General features: G+C 48.9%; 1 protein-coding gene across 3 annotated transcripts in view; it reads right to left on the bottom strand.

Moving 5' to 3' along the window:
* The window catches only part of GDPD4 (glycerophosphodiester phosphodiesterase domain containing 4), a 39065-nt gene extending 22697 nt beyond the window's left edge, over nucleotides 1-16368 (bottom strand). For all 3 annotated transcript variants that reach the window (XR_013180993.1, XM_054628255.2, XM_077174110.1), the window contains exons 1-2: nucleotides 16261-16368; nucleotides 472-680 (exon numbers count right to left, since the gene is read on the bottom strand). Coding sequence is in view for 2 of the 3 variants with exons in the window: in XM_054628255.2 (XP_054484230.1) it covers nucleotides 472-654 (183 nt within the window). In the remaining variant the exon portion in view is untranslated. The remainder of the gene's footprint in view (nucleotides 1-471; nucleotides 681-16260) is intronic.
* Nucleotides 16369-17558: the final 1190 nt, after the last annotated feature.

Raw genomic sequence — 17558 nt, 5'->3', positions numbered from 1 at the left:
TTCTAACTGAAGTAAATATGGAGAGGAATTCCCATCCTGTCCCTTGTAACCAGGAAAATGTCCTCAAAAGCCTACTCTGCACTACCTGTTCTCAGGGAAAACTCATTCCCAAATGAACAGGATTTTAACTGCCTCACATAAGAGGAAATTGCACTGTAAAGCAACCTTCTTTGCAATTCTTACTGCCCACCCAACCTTAATGTTACTTCTTTCATTTGATTCTATGGCTTTGAGATGCTTCACTGGCCAGGAGAGGTAGGTGCAAACTCCATGTTTATTATCAGACAAATAGAGCCTGCCACAGAAGCAGCAATTCATCAAGCATTTAGAGCAAAACCTAACAGCCCAACAGATCCCAGCCGACTCCAAATTATATTGGGCTGGGATTCCATGCCATCAGCCCCATGTCTGCTTAGACTTCCCTGCCCCAGTACAGAAATCCCAGTGTGTGCTGCCTTTGAGCTGGCTTACCAGGCTGCAGCAGCATTTCCCGGGCTCGGTCCTCTCGCGCTGGTAGCGCTTCCAGCGGCAGCTGTAGAAGCCGGCCAGGCAGGAGACGAAGGGCTGCTGCTCGTACTGCTGCAGCAGGCGCCGACGGACCACCTTCAGCTTGCCAAACTTCAGCCTCTTGAGGCTGGTGGACCTGGCCTCCATCTGAGTGCCTTTATCTCATCTTCCTCCTGAAACAAGAACACAAGTTTTATCGGGAGACTGTTGGGTAAGCTTTCCATATTTGAGAAAGGAGTGAAAGCTTTCCCAAGCAGATGCTGAGACCAGCAGGAAGTGATACTGAGGACATCCCACCTAATTTCATATACCAAAGTGAGATGGCCAGCTGAGAAGGATGGTCACTGCAAATCCTCTTAGCAGACAGTGGTGCCTCTGGTTGTAACTTAGGCACTCTGAGTCACCTTTGATGGTCTACCTCTGCCTCCTTTTGGCTATACAGGAGGTTCTGGGAAATGAATTCATTAACTTGAGCACATTTCAAATTATGTCATATGTACCTGAATCTAGGATTAGCTATGGGAATTATTCAGCATCACTGTGACCTGTTTGAAACATGCTATCAGTTTAATTAGCTCATGTAGAAAAGGCACTAAACACCCCCAGGTACACAGCTTTCTTATCCTGGCAAAACTGCAGCACTGCAGAGACTGATCCCTTAAGAAATAGTTATTACCTGGCTGAAACAACTTTACTTGGAACAGATTTTCAAGTGTAGAAAGACCAGCTGCAAAGATGTACACGTGGGAGATCTAATCATAATTAAAAACAAAGAACTTGGTGGTAAATTGCAACCAGTGTAGTGGCAGTGAAGCAAATAGCACAGGGACTAGTGCTAGGTGAAGAGTGGTTCACCCAGCAGGGCACTACTGAGACTTCAAGGAAAGATTTAGGAAAACAGTTTTGTGTGGGCATGTAAAGAAGCCCCATTATACAGCTCTTCTTTGGAGTCAAGTTAGTCAGAGATGTTTTTCTGTTGCATTAGAGGTGCCATCACATCCTTGAGTCCACATCAACCATGTTCAAATCCTGGAATACCTAATAACAATCATTTAAGAGGAAGAATAAACAGTTTGCTGCACTATACACATGGATGAAACACACGTATAAAGGGTTCGGAAATAACTCAGATCCCAGTGTGACTTTAGAGAAATCAGTGCATAAATCCTTGCAGGCTGACACATCCAAATAACTGACCAGTTTGCAGAAAGCACATACAAATCAGAGACATCAGACACAAGTTAAAACAGAAAAGACACTCCCCTCATACCCTTTCCAAATGCCCAGCCTATTGGCAGCTGGAGTACAAGGAAAGAGGATGGAAGGGAAACAAAAAGGGAGTTCAGTTTGGACCAGTACTAATTATGCAGCACTAAGAAAGTCATGCCCGGAATGTCTTCCTGAGGTAGATGTGTCTGTCCATCCAGGACAGTCATAGGGAACCATATGCTTGGATGTAGTGGAGTGAAGCCATCCCTAGAAGCTCAGCAGTGCCAGATCCTGGCACCAGCAAGTCACCCTTAGTAAAAAATTGATGCCAGTCTCATGTGGCAAGATGGTGATCCTGCTCTAGAATTCCCAGAGCACAGCTGGGGGGATGTGGTGCAGATGACATCTGATCTGGCTGGTTTCATCAGCTAAAGTAGACCTGGCATAAACCCAGCAACTACCAAGTAACAGCCACAGCTTTTGAATATATTTGAGCTTTCAGAGCTCTCACCAAAAGGTTGTCACATGCCATGGGACTGCAATATTTGTTACCTCCTAAAGGGATCCCCAAAATATGAGTTCCTGTATCACCAAAGCCCAGCATCCATTCTTGCTCAGCCCTTCTCCTTCAGCAATAGGAATTCAGGACACTGGACCAAACCCATTGGTTTCACTGTCAAAGGGCCATGAGGTTTGTTACTCATATTCTCAGGTGTGGGTACAAGGCTCACACATCAATATTTGTCTATGAGCACACAGGATTTGACAGGAAAACAGATTATGGAGATCCTGAAATACTGCCCACATCATCTGTCTGGCTACAGCAGCATGCCAGGTGTTAAACCTAGGTGTTAGTTTACCCCTCATGAAATTGTCAGTGATGGAGATCCTACCATCTCTCAAGACAGGCTGAACAAGTCCTAAATCTCTTTATAATTAAAAGCTGGCAGGTTATTTTCCCAGTGTCTTGTCCCTTGTATTACAGTTAAGGACATTACTTCATGCCTTGTTTGTCATAGATAAAGTGAACAGCTTAAACTCTTCCTCTGTTTACTCATATATGGATGTCTCCTCTTAAACCTTCTCTGGTCTCAACTATCCCAGCTTTTCTAGTCTTTCCTTGTAGTTCATGTTTCCTGCTCCTGAGACTATCCTTGTATGGAGTGGACAGTCACCTGCTATTTGGGATTTCTGTGGCAATTCCCATGGGTTTTGGCACACAGTAGCCACAGGCTGTCCAGGTTACACCTGTTTACCCATAGCACAGGCTACTCAATACCTGCAGCATCCAGTTTCTCTCATGTATCAAACATCAGCTGGCCTTGAGCTTCTGAATGCTTAAATAATTCACCCTGGACTCACCCCCAGCAGAAAGGGAAAGGTGTTTTCAGCTTCATCACACAATGACAGACTTGTTTGGATTGGGAGGAATCTTAAAGATCATTCCACTAGACCAGGCTGCTCAGAGTCCTATCCACTCTGGCCTTGAACACTTCCAGGGATGTGGTATCCCAAACTTCTCTGGGCAATATTAAGAGCTTCATCTCAGAGTACTTGTGACACCAGTATAATTAAGAATTTCATTACCTCCTGCCTTAGTTTTTCCAATCAAGTCACCTCTCCAAGCCCATGTGTTACTGGGAAAGGGACACAACATTGCATCAGAGCCTGGGGAACAAGGGAGAGACAAACACAACCTGCTGTCCACAACCCCCTCTGCCAGCCTCCGGTCCTCCCAGGAACATCAGCCTGGCCAAAAAAGAGCAAAAAAATATGCCTTTCTCTCTGGCATCCCCTGAATCCCCACTGACCCTGCTGTCCAAGCAGTATCACTATGGCAGTAACACATTTCAGTATCAAGAGACTGAAAACACATAACTTGTCCCCTGCTTTCAGCCCTAGCTTCTGCTGGCATTCACCCATCCCTCTGTCTCTATCCTTTCCCTTTTTTCTTTCCAGAGACCTTTTCCCTCCTCTCCCAGCCCCCAACAGAGTGATCTGACTCAGCTGCTCCTTTGAAGCCTGCAAAGGGCCAAAGAATTCTACAAAGGCGATAACCTTGGACTGAAATTTTATCTTGTCAAGTAGAGAGGACAGATGTTCTCTAGCATATCTCCACTCAAGTAAATGGAGATATAAATGGAGACCCTATAGCACCTTCCAGTACCTAAAGGGGTTACTATTGACCAGGAGGGGGACTTTTGACAAGGGCAGGGAGTCACAGGACAAGAGGGAATGGCTTCAGACTGAAAGGAGGTAGGTTGAGATTAGATCTTAGGAAAAAATATTGGTGAGCTCTGGTTCCAAGCAGAAACCATCCTGTCAATTCCCAGACCATATTTGATCCAAGGCTTCTGCTCCCTCTGGGCATGCAGGGCTCACCTAGCAAATGGGAGCCTTTGAGCAGCTCTGCCCCACAGCTTCAAGGACTGCTGGGTCTCTGCTGAGGAGTGAAGCACAAGGCATGCTTGAGGCACTAGACAAAAGCTGATGTCTGCATGGAGATGCAAAGGAAAGAATTGGGAGAGGGAACACCAAGGGCAACTCACCAAATTTGAGGCTGCTTCAATCTTAGAGCAGTGACTCCTAAGAAGAGCCCATCTCCCTCTACAGCTCTGCAAGATTCATGTTTTGCAATGCATTTACACTGTGCTGTTGCTGGTACCAGCAAACAGTCCAGTAGCAGCTGCTAGGACAAGTCCAGGAGAAATCTCTCTTAGATGTGCCAGGTCTCACATGGGAATGAAGAAAACAGACACACAGAAGGACAAGTCAGAAGGGTGCTTCTCAATTAAAATGTACTCATCTCCAGGCACTCCATTGTCCTCTTTAAATGTGTCCTTCTAAACAGGCGTCACTCCTTCCCTTTTATCTCTGCATATTTTCCCTGGTCTCTGCCCTCAGGTTCATCTCCATCTTCTCAAGTAATTGTGTTCCATTTAACACAAGCTCCCTCCTTACCACTCAGCCACCTTCCAGCTTCTCCATGACCCTCTGTCCCATGGTTTCATCCTTCATGGTTTCATCCATGGTAACCAATTGCCAGTCTGCTGCCACAGCTGGGGCAAGGCAATTAGAAGCCATAAAAACTTTATAACTCCCAAGGTCTGGCTGAATCTGCAGCGCCTCAGACCACATCAAACACTGATACATTGCAATTCACAAGCATCTGATCCCAAGAAAGATGATATCCCAGTAACTGGGCCCAACAACCACCTAAAGGGCAAACAATACCGAAACAAATGACCGATGTAGAAGCCAAAAAAACCAGTTCAGTCCTTGGCAGGACTTAGCAAGAGGCTTCACAGTCCTTGCATCTAGATTTGAAACACAGTTCTCTTAAAATTCAGAGATCGTCTGCAATTCCTGCCCATCTTTACCAGGCAAAGTTAAATGGATAGAGAAGAGAAACAGCAAACTTGCATCCATTCACTGGAAAAGCCATGGGAGCAAAGAGCAAGCAGGTAAACACACATCAGTAGGATGGCAAAGTTTAGGACTCCTTAACAAGTGAGGCATGAAAGCAGTAACATATGTTTTTCTGCTCCATAAACCCCAGGGATTTCAGGTTTTTCCATGGCTAACAGAGACTTCGCTCACAGATAAGAGCCCCCATAATCACAGGCAGTCAGACAGGGTTGCTGCTTTCCCACTGCTTGGCAGAGAGTGAGGAAAAGCATGGGAAATAGCCTGGGGGGATGAGAGGGGAAAGAGCAGGAAAGAAAAATCAGGAAACATGTTCAGCCACACAGCCTGAATGCTGAAAGCACTGAAAAGAGGAACCTGCTTGAGAGGCCAGTGCTTAAGCAAGGATTAAAATCTTGTGTCTTTTTGGGTACTGGGGCTGGAGCTTTCATCTTCCAAGGGGCAAAGGCACGGCAGCCAAATCTAGCATTGCCCTGTAGCTTTTTCCCTTGGGGCCTCTGGAGCATTTCTTTCCTTTCCCCTGCACCGAGGTGTCCCCTCACCATACCTAACAACACGGGGGGCTGTAAGGCACTGTCGGCGAGGCGGCGGCAGCGGCGGCCGCGGTACGGCGGGGGGGGGCGGTCAGCTCAGGCTGTCCAAGGGGGAACAACTTGCTCCAAGCCGAGCACCAGCAGCGGGAGCGCAGAGCACCCGCAGCGCCGGGAAGCTCACGGAGCCGGAAGCACCGCGGCGGTTTCCAACCGGCCCGGGCAGCGCGAGCGGCGGGGTCGGCGAGCGGCGAGCGCCGCGGGGCTGGCGCGGGGCTGGCCCGGGGCTGGCGCGGGGAGCGCCGCGGGGCTGGCGCGGGGCTGGCGCGGGGCTGGCTCGGAACTGGCGCGGGGAGCGCCGCGGGGCTGGCGCGGGGCTGGCGCGGGGCGTCTCTCGCGGGCAGCGGTTGTCCCAGCAGCTGTCTCAGCGGTTATCCCAATGGTTCTCTCAGCAGCTGCCCCAGCGGTTATCCCAGCGGTTATCCCAATGGTTCTCTTAACAGCTGTCCCAGCGGTTATCCCAGCGGTTATCCCAATGGTTCTCTCAGCAGCTGTCCCAGCGGTTATCCCAGCGGTTATCCCAATGGTTCTCTTAACAGCTGTCCCAGCGGTTATCCCAATGGTTCTCTCAGCAGCTGTCCCAGCGGTTATGCCAGCGGCTGTCCCAGCGGTTGGCGCAGGGAGGGCGCTGAGGCGCTCCAGCACCGGGCAGCAGAGTCCGTATCCACAGATGCCTCGAGCCGGGACGACCAAGAGGGGACCTCACCCCTGAGAGTCTGCGGGGAGGGTGACAAGAGGATGCAGCCAGGCTCCTCTCGAGAAACTGGTGCACACGTGTCGGAACCCAGGAAATTCCTCTGGCTGCCCTGGAGGACTCGAGACCCTGCCCAGGGGGCTCAGAGACCTTGGCACAGAGCCCAAGGCCCCTGTGCCTTTGACTTAGCCCTTGGAAAAAACAATTACCAACCTTATATGAAGGATTACAAGCCACAAAAGTTTAAGTAGAATGATACTGAATTTATCACGGGGTGAAAAATAGATTTTTTTGGGTTTTTAGAATGGGGGTTCAGGACACAAGATGGAGGAATCGGGGCATGTCCAGCCTTTCTCCTTCTTCTTCTTGGCCTCCATCTTCTGCTGTGATGTTGGCACTTTTAGATTGGTTGAGAGTAGAAGCTCACTGTCTAACATAGGTGATAGGTATTGGAAAGTTATTGTAAATAATGTACACGTAGTTTTTAGTATAAAAAGACAACACGACCTCTGAGGCAGGCAGTGTGCCTCAACCCGACCTGCTAGACAGACCTTGGCGGGTCAGAGAAAGAATTTTATAGATAAGATATAATAAACAACCTTGAGAACAGGAATAGAAGAGTTCTGAGTCCTTCTTCGACTGCCAGGCTGGGAAAAGAGACTTTCTAATGCATCTCGGGGTGACTCTGACCAGCTAAAGTCACGAGACACAGGAAGCTCCACCTGAGCAGAGGGAAGAACTTCTTTACTGTGCAGGAACAGGTTGCCCAGAGAGGTTGAGGAGTCTCCCAATGGAGACACTCAAGAACCACCCGGTGCAATGTGCTCTAGGGTGACACTCTTCGAGCCATGAGGTTGGACCAGATGACCCAGTGTGGTCCCTTCCATCCTGACCCGTTTTGATTCCATGATTCTATGGTTGCAGGCTCTTTCCAGATCTTACAAATACATTTCACTGCAAGAAGAGAGTTGGGCAAAAAGAATTACATGGGCAACAGGAGTCACAGCAGGGACACAGAGATGGTCATTTCTCAGCCCCTGAGCATGGCCAGCTTCCCCTAAGAAAGTAGTGATGCGCACTCTGCCCATTCCACTGTTTCCAAGGGCATTGGAGAGAAAGTGAACTCTATGCCAGGACTGGGAGATTCCTTGAACCTGAGCTGAGCCTCTCCAGTACCTGCAGCTCCTTGGCCTGGAGATTCCTGCCACTCTTTAGGGCATCACTTCCAGTACCTGCAGCTCCTTGGCCTGGAGATTCCTGCCACCACTCTTTAGGCCGTCACTTCCTGGCCTTTCCTCTGGGATTCTTTCACAGCATCACACCAACAGGAGCAAAGGAGTAAAACCTCCTGGCAAGCTGCTGGTTGATCACTGTCACCATGAGCTGCACACAGATCTTGCCACTAGCCAGAAAGGCCAACAAAGAGCATCCCTTAAACCTGCATTTCTACCCTACAGTCTGCCCAAGGCTCTGGGTCACAGTCTAGGATCCCTTTTATTTGACTATCATCTGCTTTCAGTTCTTTTTCAGGAAATTAATTAATTTTCATTTCCTGAAACGCAGGAAATGAAACAAAAGATCAAATAAAATAAAGATAGTTGTAACCTCCCTATGATAAAGAATATAATCTCTATCCTCTCCCTTGCAGATGATAATTATAATTAATCAGTACAACCTTCTGCAGTTTCTTGATAAGCCCTGGCCTGGGATCCCAGGGAGGGTACAGCCTGGGACAAACACGTGCAAGGCATGTCTCGTGCATTGCTTATCTCTTGGCTCCTGAGGGGGAAGAACACAGCCATTAGCAGAAAGAAACAGGGCTTAACATGGGAAACAACCGACAGATGTGGATGTAGAAGGGGTTAACAAGGAATTACAGCTCCTGCGACTGCAGGGACAATGCTTTTCCATTCCATTTGTTGTAGTACACCTCTAACAGGCTGGGGCTGTGGCTTCCTAAGACATGGAGAGGTTTCCACCCAAGTTCATGCCCTACCTTTTGCAACATCCCACCACATTTTGAACAGACAGAAATAAACCGTCCCATTTCAAATAAATACTGCCAAAATCCTCTATCTATTACACAGGGTCTTACCCCATCACAGAGGACATCCAGCAGGAGCTGGGAATGGGTGGGATGTGGAATGGGTGGTGTGCCCTGCTCAGCCACAAGTGCCTCAGCTGTGGGTACATGCCTTAAGACACAATCTTCTCAGGCAACCAGTCAGTCTTCTGGGGTCAATTTGAGAAGCCCTTGAAGAGCCCCCATGGGTAAGAATGAGTGATGGCTAAGAATGGGTTTGGAAACGCTGCTGCAGCCCCAGATTTCTAAACATACTCCTACATCATGAAGTAAGCCTCACTCCAAGGTGAGATCTATTCACCTTGAAACAAAACCCAACATCAGCCATGAGAATTTAGCATACAAAAGGCATCTTAATCCCTGGTTTTATTCCAGAGTGATCACCATAGAAAATAAAGCTGTAAAGTTGAAACACATTTTTACACAGGGCACATTTTTTCTCTCCCAAATCCCTTCCCCAGGACTGTTTATTTCTTCAAGATACCTCTCTCATGAGTCTCACATGATCAGAGGACAGCAGCCCATCTCCTGTGAAGACAAACTGAGAGAGTTGGGGCAGTTATTGACTTCAAACTGAAAGAGGGTAGGTTTACATTAGATATTAGGAAGAAATTCTTCACTGTGAGGGTGGTGAGGCACTGGTACATGTTTCTTTGAGAAGCTGTGGCTGCTCCATCCCTGAAAGCGTCCAGTGCCAGTCTGGATGGGGCCCTGAGCAACCTGATGTAGAGGAAGGTGTCCCTGCCCATGGCAGGGGGTTTGGAATGAGATCTCCTTAAGTTTCCTTTCAACCCAAACCATTTTATGATTCTATGTTTGAAGCCTGTTTGTCCTCAATGTGCAGACCCCAGAGCTGGGTCATTATTCACATCCACTTGCAGAATCCTTGTTTATCATACTTATCATCATTAGAAATCACAGCTGCTTTTCTTCATTTTCAAAGCACTTTGCAGGCTACATTAACAAATGTGTGCCCAGGAAATTATTGGCCAAGTTTCAGACCATTTACAATGGGTTTTATACAAATGCTTTCAGCTTCACATGGAAACAGGCAAGGGGAAATCATCATGTTTGTAAAAGGGTCTCAAAGAGCTACAATAGATTTTCCCTCTCGCCTGCTAGGAGCAAAATGAATGTTTTGAATAAAGCTGAATAGTTGCTTAAAAAAAAAAAAAGAAAAGAAAAGAAAAGAAAGAAAGAAAAAGAAGAGGTGGAGAAAGGTTTTTTACAAATGCCATGTCTTTGGCTGGACTCAGGCATAATCTGATCCAAGTGTTCTTGGGTACATGGGCACTTTTCCAGCATTGCAGAAATGAGCATGACGGACAGGTATCTTTAGCTCTGTTGGTGCCAGACTCCTCAGCAGAGCCTTTCCTCTGTTTTTGACCCTAATCAACCTTCATATACCTCATATATAACCCATTATCTTGGGTTATACAGCACTTCTTACCTCAGTCTTGGGCTCCCACCCCAAAAGGACAAAGCCCTTTGGGGAAGCCAGCACCCTGCCCCTTGGCAACCCAGGTAAGCAGAGGCAGAAACTGGCCCCAAAAGGGATCAGGAACAGCCACCTTTCATCTGTGATCACACGGAGACCTTCCATCCCCCAGCCAGACACTGGTCTCAGATGGCAGCAGCACGATGTCCACAGCTGGGTGTCACTTTGCTCAGCCAAAGAGGGAATCAGGAGCATTGCTGAGGTTATACCTCCCCAGGTCAAGCCTGAAAACAGAGACTCAACATGACCAGTTTGGGGTGAGATGCTGCTCCCCACACTTCAGCATGGTCAACAGCAGAAGGGAAGGGTTTTGTTGTCACTGTGCCTGTGGTCAGGCAGTGCCACCAGCAACAATGTGTGCAGTGGTTCTCAGCTAGCCCCATGCAGCACGTGGGCACAGCCCCTGGGTGGCCCACAGCTTTCCAAGAAGTCGCTCTCCCACCATTGAAAAGCCACTGTGGGGAGGCAAAAAGTGCTTCCACGCCTCAAAGCCTGCCTGGGTGGGAGGAGGAGGAGGAGGAATAAATCCCTCAGAAAAAAAATTAAAAAGAGCTCAGAAAGGAGGGAAATATTTCTTTGAAGATATAAATCCTACTTTGTGCATTTCAGCATGCCCTGGCTTGGGTCCCTCTCGCTCCTGGGAATGCCTAAGTGGCTCTTTGTGCCCTGCTGTAAAGGGGAGACAAGGAGACTGGGACATAGTGTGGGGGACCCCCTCCAGCCCCACAGCCCCACCGAGGGCTGTGCATCACCCCAAGCTTCATCTCCAGAGGAAGACTTCATCCCTGAGCCAAGAGGGGAGAAGAAAAGAGGTTTCCAGATTGCCTGCCTCTGCTCAGCAGCTCTGCAGAGCACTTTTCAGCCTGGACAAAGGACAGGGGCCCTGGACAGACACTGTGCTGAAGACCCCAGTGCTGGCCCTCCCCCAGAGTGTGAGTGTTGAAGTTCCAGCCTTGGAGCAAAACACCCTGCAAGGAGAGGAGGAAAGGATGCTTTCCATGCCACCAGACAGAAGTTTATCCATTTAGTCATTGACAGTATCCAAGTGCATGAGGGCTAGCCAGCTTTTGCACCATAAGAATGTGGTGCTGCTCTTCTCAGAGAAAAATCCTTTTCAGCTAATTAAACACTACTACAATTCTGCATAAGCCAACTCAGAAAATTCTGAACTCATTTCAGAGCAACAAGATATTCCGACACAGAAATCCCCTGAGCTAACCTCTGACTGTGGATGCAGCAGAGCCATCACCCAGAGCCTCAGTTTCCCAGTTCAAGGTTGTGCCAACAGTGCCACAAGATCAGCAGGTGAGGATTGTATGGCTCATTCAATTTTCATCCATCTGCTGGTGTGAGACATGGAGTTTGCTTAGCAAAACAAGAAGATGAGCACAGACAACCCATGGGCAGAGCCTTGATGGAACTCCTTGGGGCCAAGGACATGCAGAACAGTCAGATCTGCTGGATCAGCACTCAGCAGCACTTGCATTCCAGCATCCTGAAGGAAAAAAGGGATTTCTTTAGCTGACAGCTTGGGGTGGGTGTTTTCATTCTTCCCTTGGTCTTCCTGGAGGACTGGTTAGAATCATGGAATCATTAGGTTGAAAAGCCCTCTAACATCAAGTCCAGCCATTAACCCAACACTGCCAAGCCTACCAACTAAATCATGTCCTCAAATGCCACATATACACATTTTTTTCCAGGTGACTCCACCACTTTGCTGGCCAATCTGTTCCAATGCTTGAGCATCCTTTCAGTGAAGAAATTTTTCCTTAAATCTAATCTGAATTTCCCATGGTGCAACTTGAGGCCATTTTCTCTCATCTTGGTACCTAAGAGAAGAGACAGACACCCACCTGGCCACAGCCTCCTTTCAGGTGGTTGTAGAGAGTATTAAGGTTCCCCCAGTCTCCTTTTCTCAAGGCTGAACATTCCCAGCTCCCTCAGCTGCTCCTAATCAGACTTGTGCTCCATCTCCTCTGTGTTTGAGTGGTCACCCTGATTGCCCAGAACAGCCAGCAAAAAGAAATGGGCACAACTCAGCTCATGCAAGGGCAGATGTCCAAATAGGCCAGATGAATGGTCTCACACACATCCAGAGTGCCAGGGCATGAGCCCAGCCCAAAACGAGTGGGCATTCATCGCTTAAACCCAGCAAGCCCTGCCAGCTCACCTTTAAGGAATTTCTGCATCCTGGCATGGAGAGCACAAGGCCACAACTGCCAGGGGGGTGTCATTCCATTGCCATACAAAGAGACAGCCACAGAAATTCTATGTGTGGGATGACATAAAGCAGTCACAGGGATCAGAGGTGGGCCCATGGGTAGACCACATGTAAGGCACCAACAGGCTGATTGAGGGTAGTAGTACTTAACCCTACAGTGCCTCATTCTCACAGAAGGGCCAAAAACTCACTCCCCTCTCCCCACAGAGCAAGGGGATATATTACAGGCCCAGCCTGGTAACAGGCTGCCAACTGGCAGCAGGGAAGGAAGGAAGAGGTCACAGCAGCAAAGCACTAAGATGAAGGCTGGAAAATCAGAGGGATGGAGAAGATAAAAGGGTTGGCGTCATTCACCTGTATTTCTTGCAAGGATTGGGTTGTGCTCAACGAAAAACTTCTTAAAAGCTTTGCAGGGAAAGAGAGCACTTAGGACAGAGGCACCATGACCCCACAGAACCTTTCTGACGGCTTTGAGGCATGAATCAATTAAAGCAATCACAGAGCAAAGGTTAATCAGTAGCAAGTACATCTTAAGAAGTAAGTAGTCTTTTAAAAAGCAACTGTTTTTGCCAATTCCCCCTCCCCGTTTTCTAAAGTGTCTTTTATTTCTCCAGCTCTGGAGACCTTCCAAAGTAAGGTCAGTGATTAAGAGCAGCTGCCGAAAGGACCAGACTGAGTCGGTGGCGGCAGCCGGGGCAGGGAGGACTGGACCTGTGATTGTCACAGAGGCTCGGTGCTGTACAAGTGTCTCAGGGGCTGAAAACCTTCCAGGGCCTTCCAGCCTAACTGGAGCAGATGGAAGCTGGAGAAACAAGGAATTGCTGACAGTTGCACTGGAGAACAGAGGAAAAGAAGCAGAAGCGTAAGGCAGGGACTGACTCTAAAGCACTTCTGCACAAGCAGTGAGGCTCCAGCCTGAGACTCCAGCAGGCCTACAGCAATGCTTTGAGCTGCTCCTGGATCATGCCCTGCTCACAGATATGTGCTTCTCTCTTCTTGCACCCAAAACTGGAGCTGACGTCAAGGCAGCCCCCCGAGGCAGCAGCACAGCCTCATTCATACATGTGCTCATTCCCCAGCCCTGCCCTCTTTCCCTGCCTGCTGCTATTCTCGTGCTCCCTGCTGCTATTATAGCACACCACCACCACAGCTGACCTCTCACCCTGCCACCTTTCCTTACAAGTCGATGAAAGAAAAGAGCTGGCACACTGTGGTGGCCCCAAGAGCTTCCCTTGGCAGGATGAGTCCCAGGACAGGGTTTCTCATCTCTCCCTTGCTACAGCATCATGTGCCCTCACATAGGCTACAACTGCTCAGCCACCAGAAAGGACCTGGGCCATGAGCATGGAGAGTCCATCCTGACCCTGACAGCAGGTTTGCATCATGCTTAACACAACATCTTCCCTGGAGATACCAGAAGACTGGCAAAGCAAACAATGACAGGAGAAAAGGATCAATATGAGACCAGGACACAGGCATGTTCATAAAATCAATGTATCACAGAATGGCTTGGGTTGAAAGAGACCTTCAAGATCAGCTGGTTCCAACCCTCTGCCACGGGCAGGGACATCTCACTGTTCAAGCCTCTGAAATGTCACTGTTTCTACTTTCCTCCTCTTTTTCTAGACAGAGCAAGAAATACAGCAAATGCCAGTGTCCTGCTGTTGGGGAGAATAACAGGGAACATGACCTCTGTTTACTGGGATTTTATAAAATGCCAAGCCCTCAACCACCAAAAAGCAGCCAGCTGTGAGTCCTGCCTGAATGCTGCTGTGGGAGAGCAGTGCCCAGCTCATGAAGAACAGGATGAGGACAAGATGCTGAAGAGAGGAGCACTTGCAGGCTGAGCTCCCTCACACCACGTGTCTGAGGCTGGAGCAGAGGGTGCAGTGTGGAGCCAAGCCTGTGCCCCCTCAGGGCTCATCCTGCCATGAAGGCACAGCCCAGGATGCATCACAGGCCATGTCTCCAAGCTGCTCTACCCACACCAGCTCCTTTCTTTCCTTTCAGTCAGATCTGTAACACAAAGGATATTCTCCCACCTTTTATGCTATTTGCTCACCTGAAAGGTGGCCCAAGACCCTTGCTTGCTGCACACCACAGAGGTCTCTGGGGCAGTTCTACAGGCCAGCACACTGCAGGTCACTCCAGGATGAGGCACAGACCTCTTCCTACGAGATATCCTGAGACATGGAGTCAGGTCTGGACCAAAGCCAGGCTGTTGCTGCACACGTGCATGGTGTTGCAGGGAATGACCACTGCAGAGCTCCCTGCAGCCTGTCCCCCATGGAAAGCCACCAAGCTGGGGCTTTGCCAGTGGGCAGGATCTGCTCCACACTGGAGCACGTGGCTCTCAGCTGCTAAGAGTAGCGTCTCAAAGTGTCTGCACACAACCAGAGAGGTTTGCCTGAAGAAGAGCCTCAGGGTTTGCAAAGAAAGGAAGGTCATACTGTCAAAGGGCCACAAACTTCTGGGAAAAAAACAAACAAAAACCCCAACTTTCTCTTTTATTTTAGCTGATACTTTATCACACTAAGCAGAACTGTTTGGTAACAACTTGCACAAGGTACATTGTGAGCTGCAGGCATTCTCACAAAAAAGCTGACACAACTAAACTTAAAGAACTGTGTTTCCATCACCAGAAATGATACATAAAGACACTGTTTGCTCACCTCCTTGGTCCAATGCCATGGCGTAAGGAAGTCCCAGGACTGGTCATGAGAACAAGCTTTGTGTTTGTATTCTCTGCAAGGATTTCAAATTGCCCTGAAAATCTTGCACAACTTTTTGACATCTCAGTAGTAAAGTTATAAAGGAAGTGACAGTTTTGTCTCCCTTCACATTGAGAACAATTTTTAATTAAAATCCAGCTGGTCTCACGGTATATTATGCCTGTTCTTCCTGTTAAATGCAGCTTAAAATCTTTAAGGAAAAATCTGTAGGAAATTATTTCTGTTCTCTCTTGTCCTTCCACCCGGTATCATCTCTCAAAACCTATCAGGGGATATACTAGATTGTGAGGTCAGGATTCCCAGAGAAAGTGTGGAAGTGAAGAGAAGGTGATGTACACCATAGGCTGGACCTCCAGCTAATCCAAGTTTGCACTTTGCAACTTAAAGTTGTCCCAGTGCCAGTCCCACACCTGCTCAGCGCCTGATCCTGAATTAAAATTCACTCTTTCTTAAGAGTGAAAATTCCTCTATTTCATTGCTAATTGTGGTTATGCCTACAAATAATGTGGAAGTGTTCAGACAACAACAGCAGCCTAAAGCCAGGGTCAAATCCTGTTTCAGCTGCAAACCGAGCTGCTCTCCAGACAGTTGCCCATCAGAGCTCCCGGGGTGACTGCAGCATCAGGGCAGATGGCAGACTGTAGTATGGCTTCCAGCCTTTCTGACCAAGTCGTGATTATTTACAGCTGTTCCCAGATGTTCCCCTTTCACGGGTTATTTGTTCCTGAGTCAACCTCCCCGTTCACACGCTAGGCAAGCTCAGGGGAAGAAAGAGAGAGGCTCCTTTCTCCCTTTTACTATGGAAACAGCCCTTTATCCCAAGGATTGCAAATGCCCAGCCGCCGTTTCCCTCCCACACTGCCCCAGCTACAGCGACCCCAGGAGCCGCCCGCCGCTCACGCCTCATCCCGGCTCCCGTCCATCCGCTCAACAGGTCACAGCCAGCTCATCCCGCTTCACTCATCCCGGGGAAGGCACCTTCCCCTCCTCCCCAGAGAACTACCAGAAAGCTCCCTGCTCACAGATCGCCCCCTTGCCTCCCCTTTCGCTATCCTTTCTCCCTGTCCTCTGGCTCTCCGGGCTTCGTTTCTCTCCCCAGCCCGGGCGGGAGCCGGGTCAATCGCCCGCTGTCGCATCCCAGCCAACACACTCAAACATCCACAGACAACAAAGGAAAAGTGACAAAAGCCTCGCCAGCTCGGTGCTAACTTTCAAGGCAAGCCGGGGAGAGGAGGCAGGGGTGAAGTTCGGCGGGCAGGAGCATCCTCGGGAGCCGGGAGGGAGGGAGGAGGTGACTCACCGCGCCGTGAGCGCACGGACGGGCTGTGCCGCTCTCCGCTGCCCTGGGCTGCCGTGTCCCCTGCCTGTGACACTCCGGGACGCGAATGGTGGCACCGCTGTGTGACACCCGCTATTAGAGAGGCTGCTGGAGCCGTCCCTCCCACGGGAGGAGGGGCCATGAGAGGCTTAATAAATTCAGTCCCCAAGGCTAGAGAAATTAAAATCTCGCCATGGGACGCGGACAGCTGCTCGTGGCACGGCTCTGGGAGACACCCGGGACTTGGGGACAAACCTGGGATTGATGCATTTATCCCTTGCCCACCCAGAATAGGAGAGCTTGGTGTTCACATCCCACCTTGGCAGAATTGAGTGTCAAAGGGATGGGGCTTGAAGAAATATCCCAGAGGAGATCTGGGAAAGATGTGTCATCATTGGCCCTCAGAATTAAAACTCCTGAACTTCCTCCATGAAAATATTTTCCACAACTGTAAGCCCCAGGGAGGAATCCACTGCACCAGATTTCTGAGCAACCCTGGATGAAAAACTGCTTATTTTACTTGGGGTTTTGCATGGTTTGGGGCTTTAATACCTAAATCCTATTAGAGTTATAACTTCCTTTGAAGGGGGGGAGAGGGGACAGGTCTGTACAACAAAAGCAGGTTGGATTTTGTAACCTCCAATGCACCCTAGGCTTTCAGAGAGGCAAAATCCCATAATAAAGTTTCTCAGGATAGGAAGCTGCACAACCTCATGCAGCCCCTCCTGCTCCATAAAAGCTCTTCACTGCAATAGAAGCTAGACAAACATCCCCTCCAGCCCTGGAGGGCTCTCTGAAACACCACTGGTGTAGTTTTTCCATCCCTGTAGATTCTCACTTTGGGATTTTTCTCGTTAGAGGTACAGACAGATCGGGGGGTCCCTCAAAAGCCAAATCAGCAAACTGGCCTTGGAAACAGAGAGGGCAGGAATGGGCCAAAAGGATGGTCCAGCACTTTTTGTGCAGTGCCCTTTGCAAAGAGAAACTTTTCAATAGAGATGAGCTGTAGAGGTGACAGCCTGGTTCACTCCGAAACTTAACGATGAGCAGAAGGCATAGAAGAGCTCCACTTTAAAACAGCCTTGCTAATCCTTCCTTAGCACTTGGTCCTAAAATAACATCACTCTTCCTGTGGAATTGGGAGAATTGGAATTAGATAAATGCAAGACGTGAAGGTAGAAGCAGCTGGTTCTATTGCTGGTGGTTCTCCAGCTAACACTTGGCTGTCTGGAGGAAAAATGCACGGGGCTGTGTAGGAGCCTCCGGAAAAATTAGTTGCT

The sequence above is a fragment of the Agelaius phoeniceus genome, chromosome 2 (assembly GCF_051311805.1).
Source record: "Agelaius phoeniceus isolate bAgePho1 chromosome 2, bAgePho1.hap1, whole genome shotgun sequence".
In the NCBI taxonomy this organism is placed as follows: Eukaryota; Metazoa; Chordata; class Aves; order Passeriformes; family Icteridae; genus Agelaius; species Agelaius phoeniceus.
The sequence above is the reverse complement of the archived record's forward strand: the minus strand, read 5'-3'. Positions and strand labels throughout refer to the sequence as shown.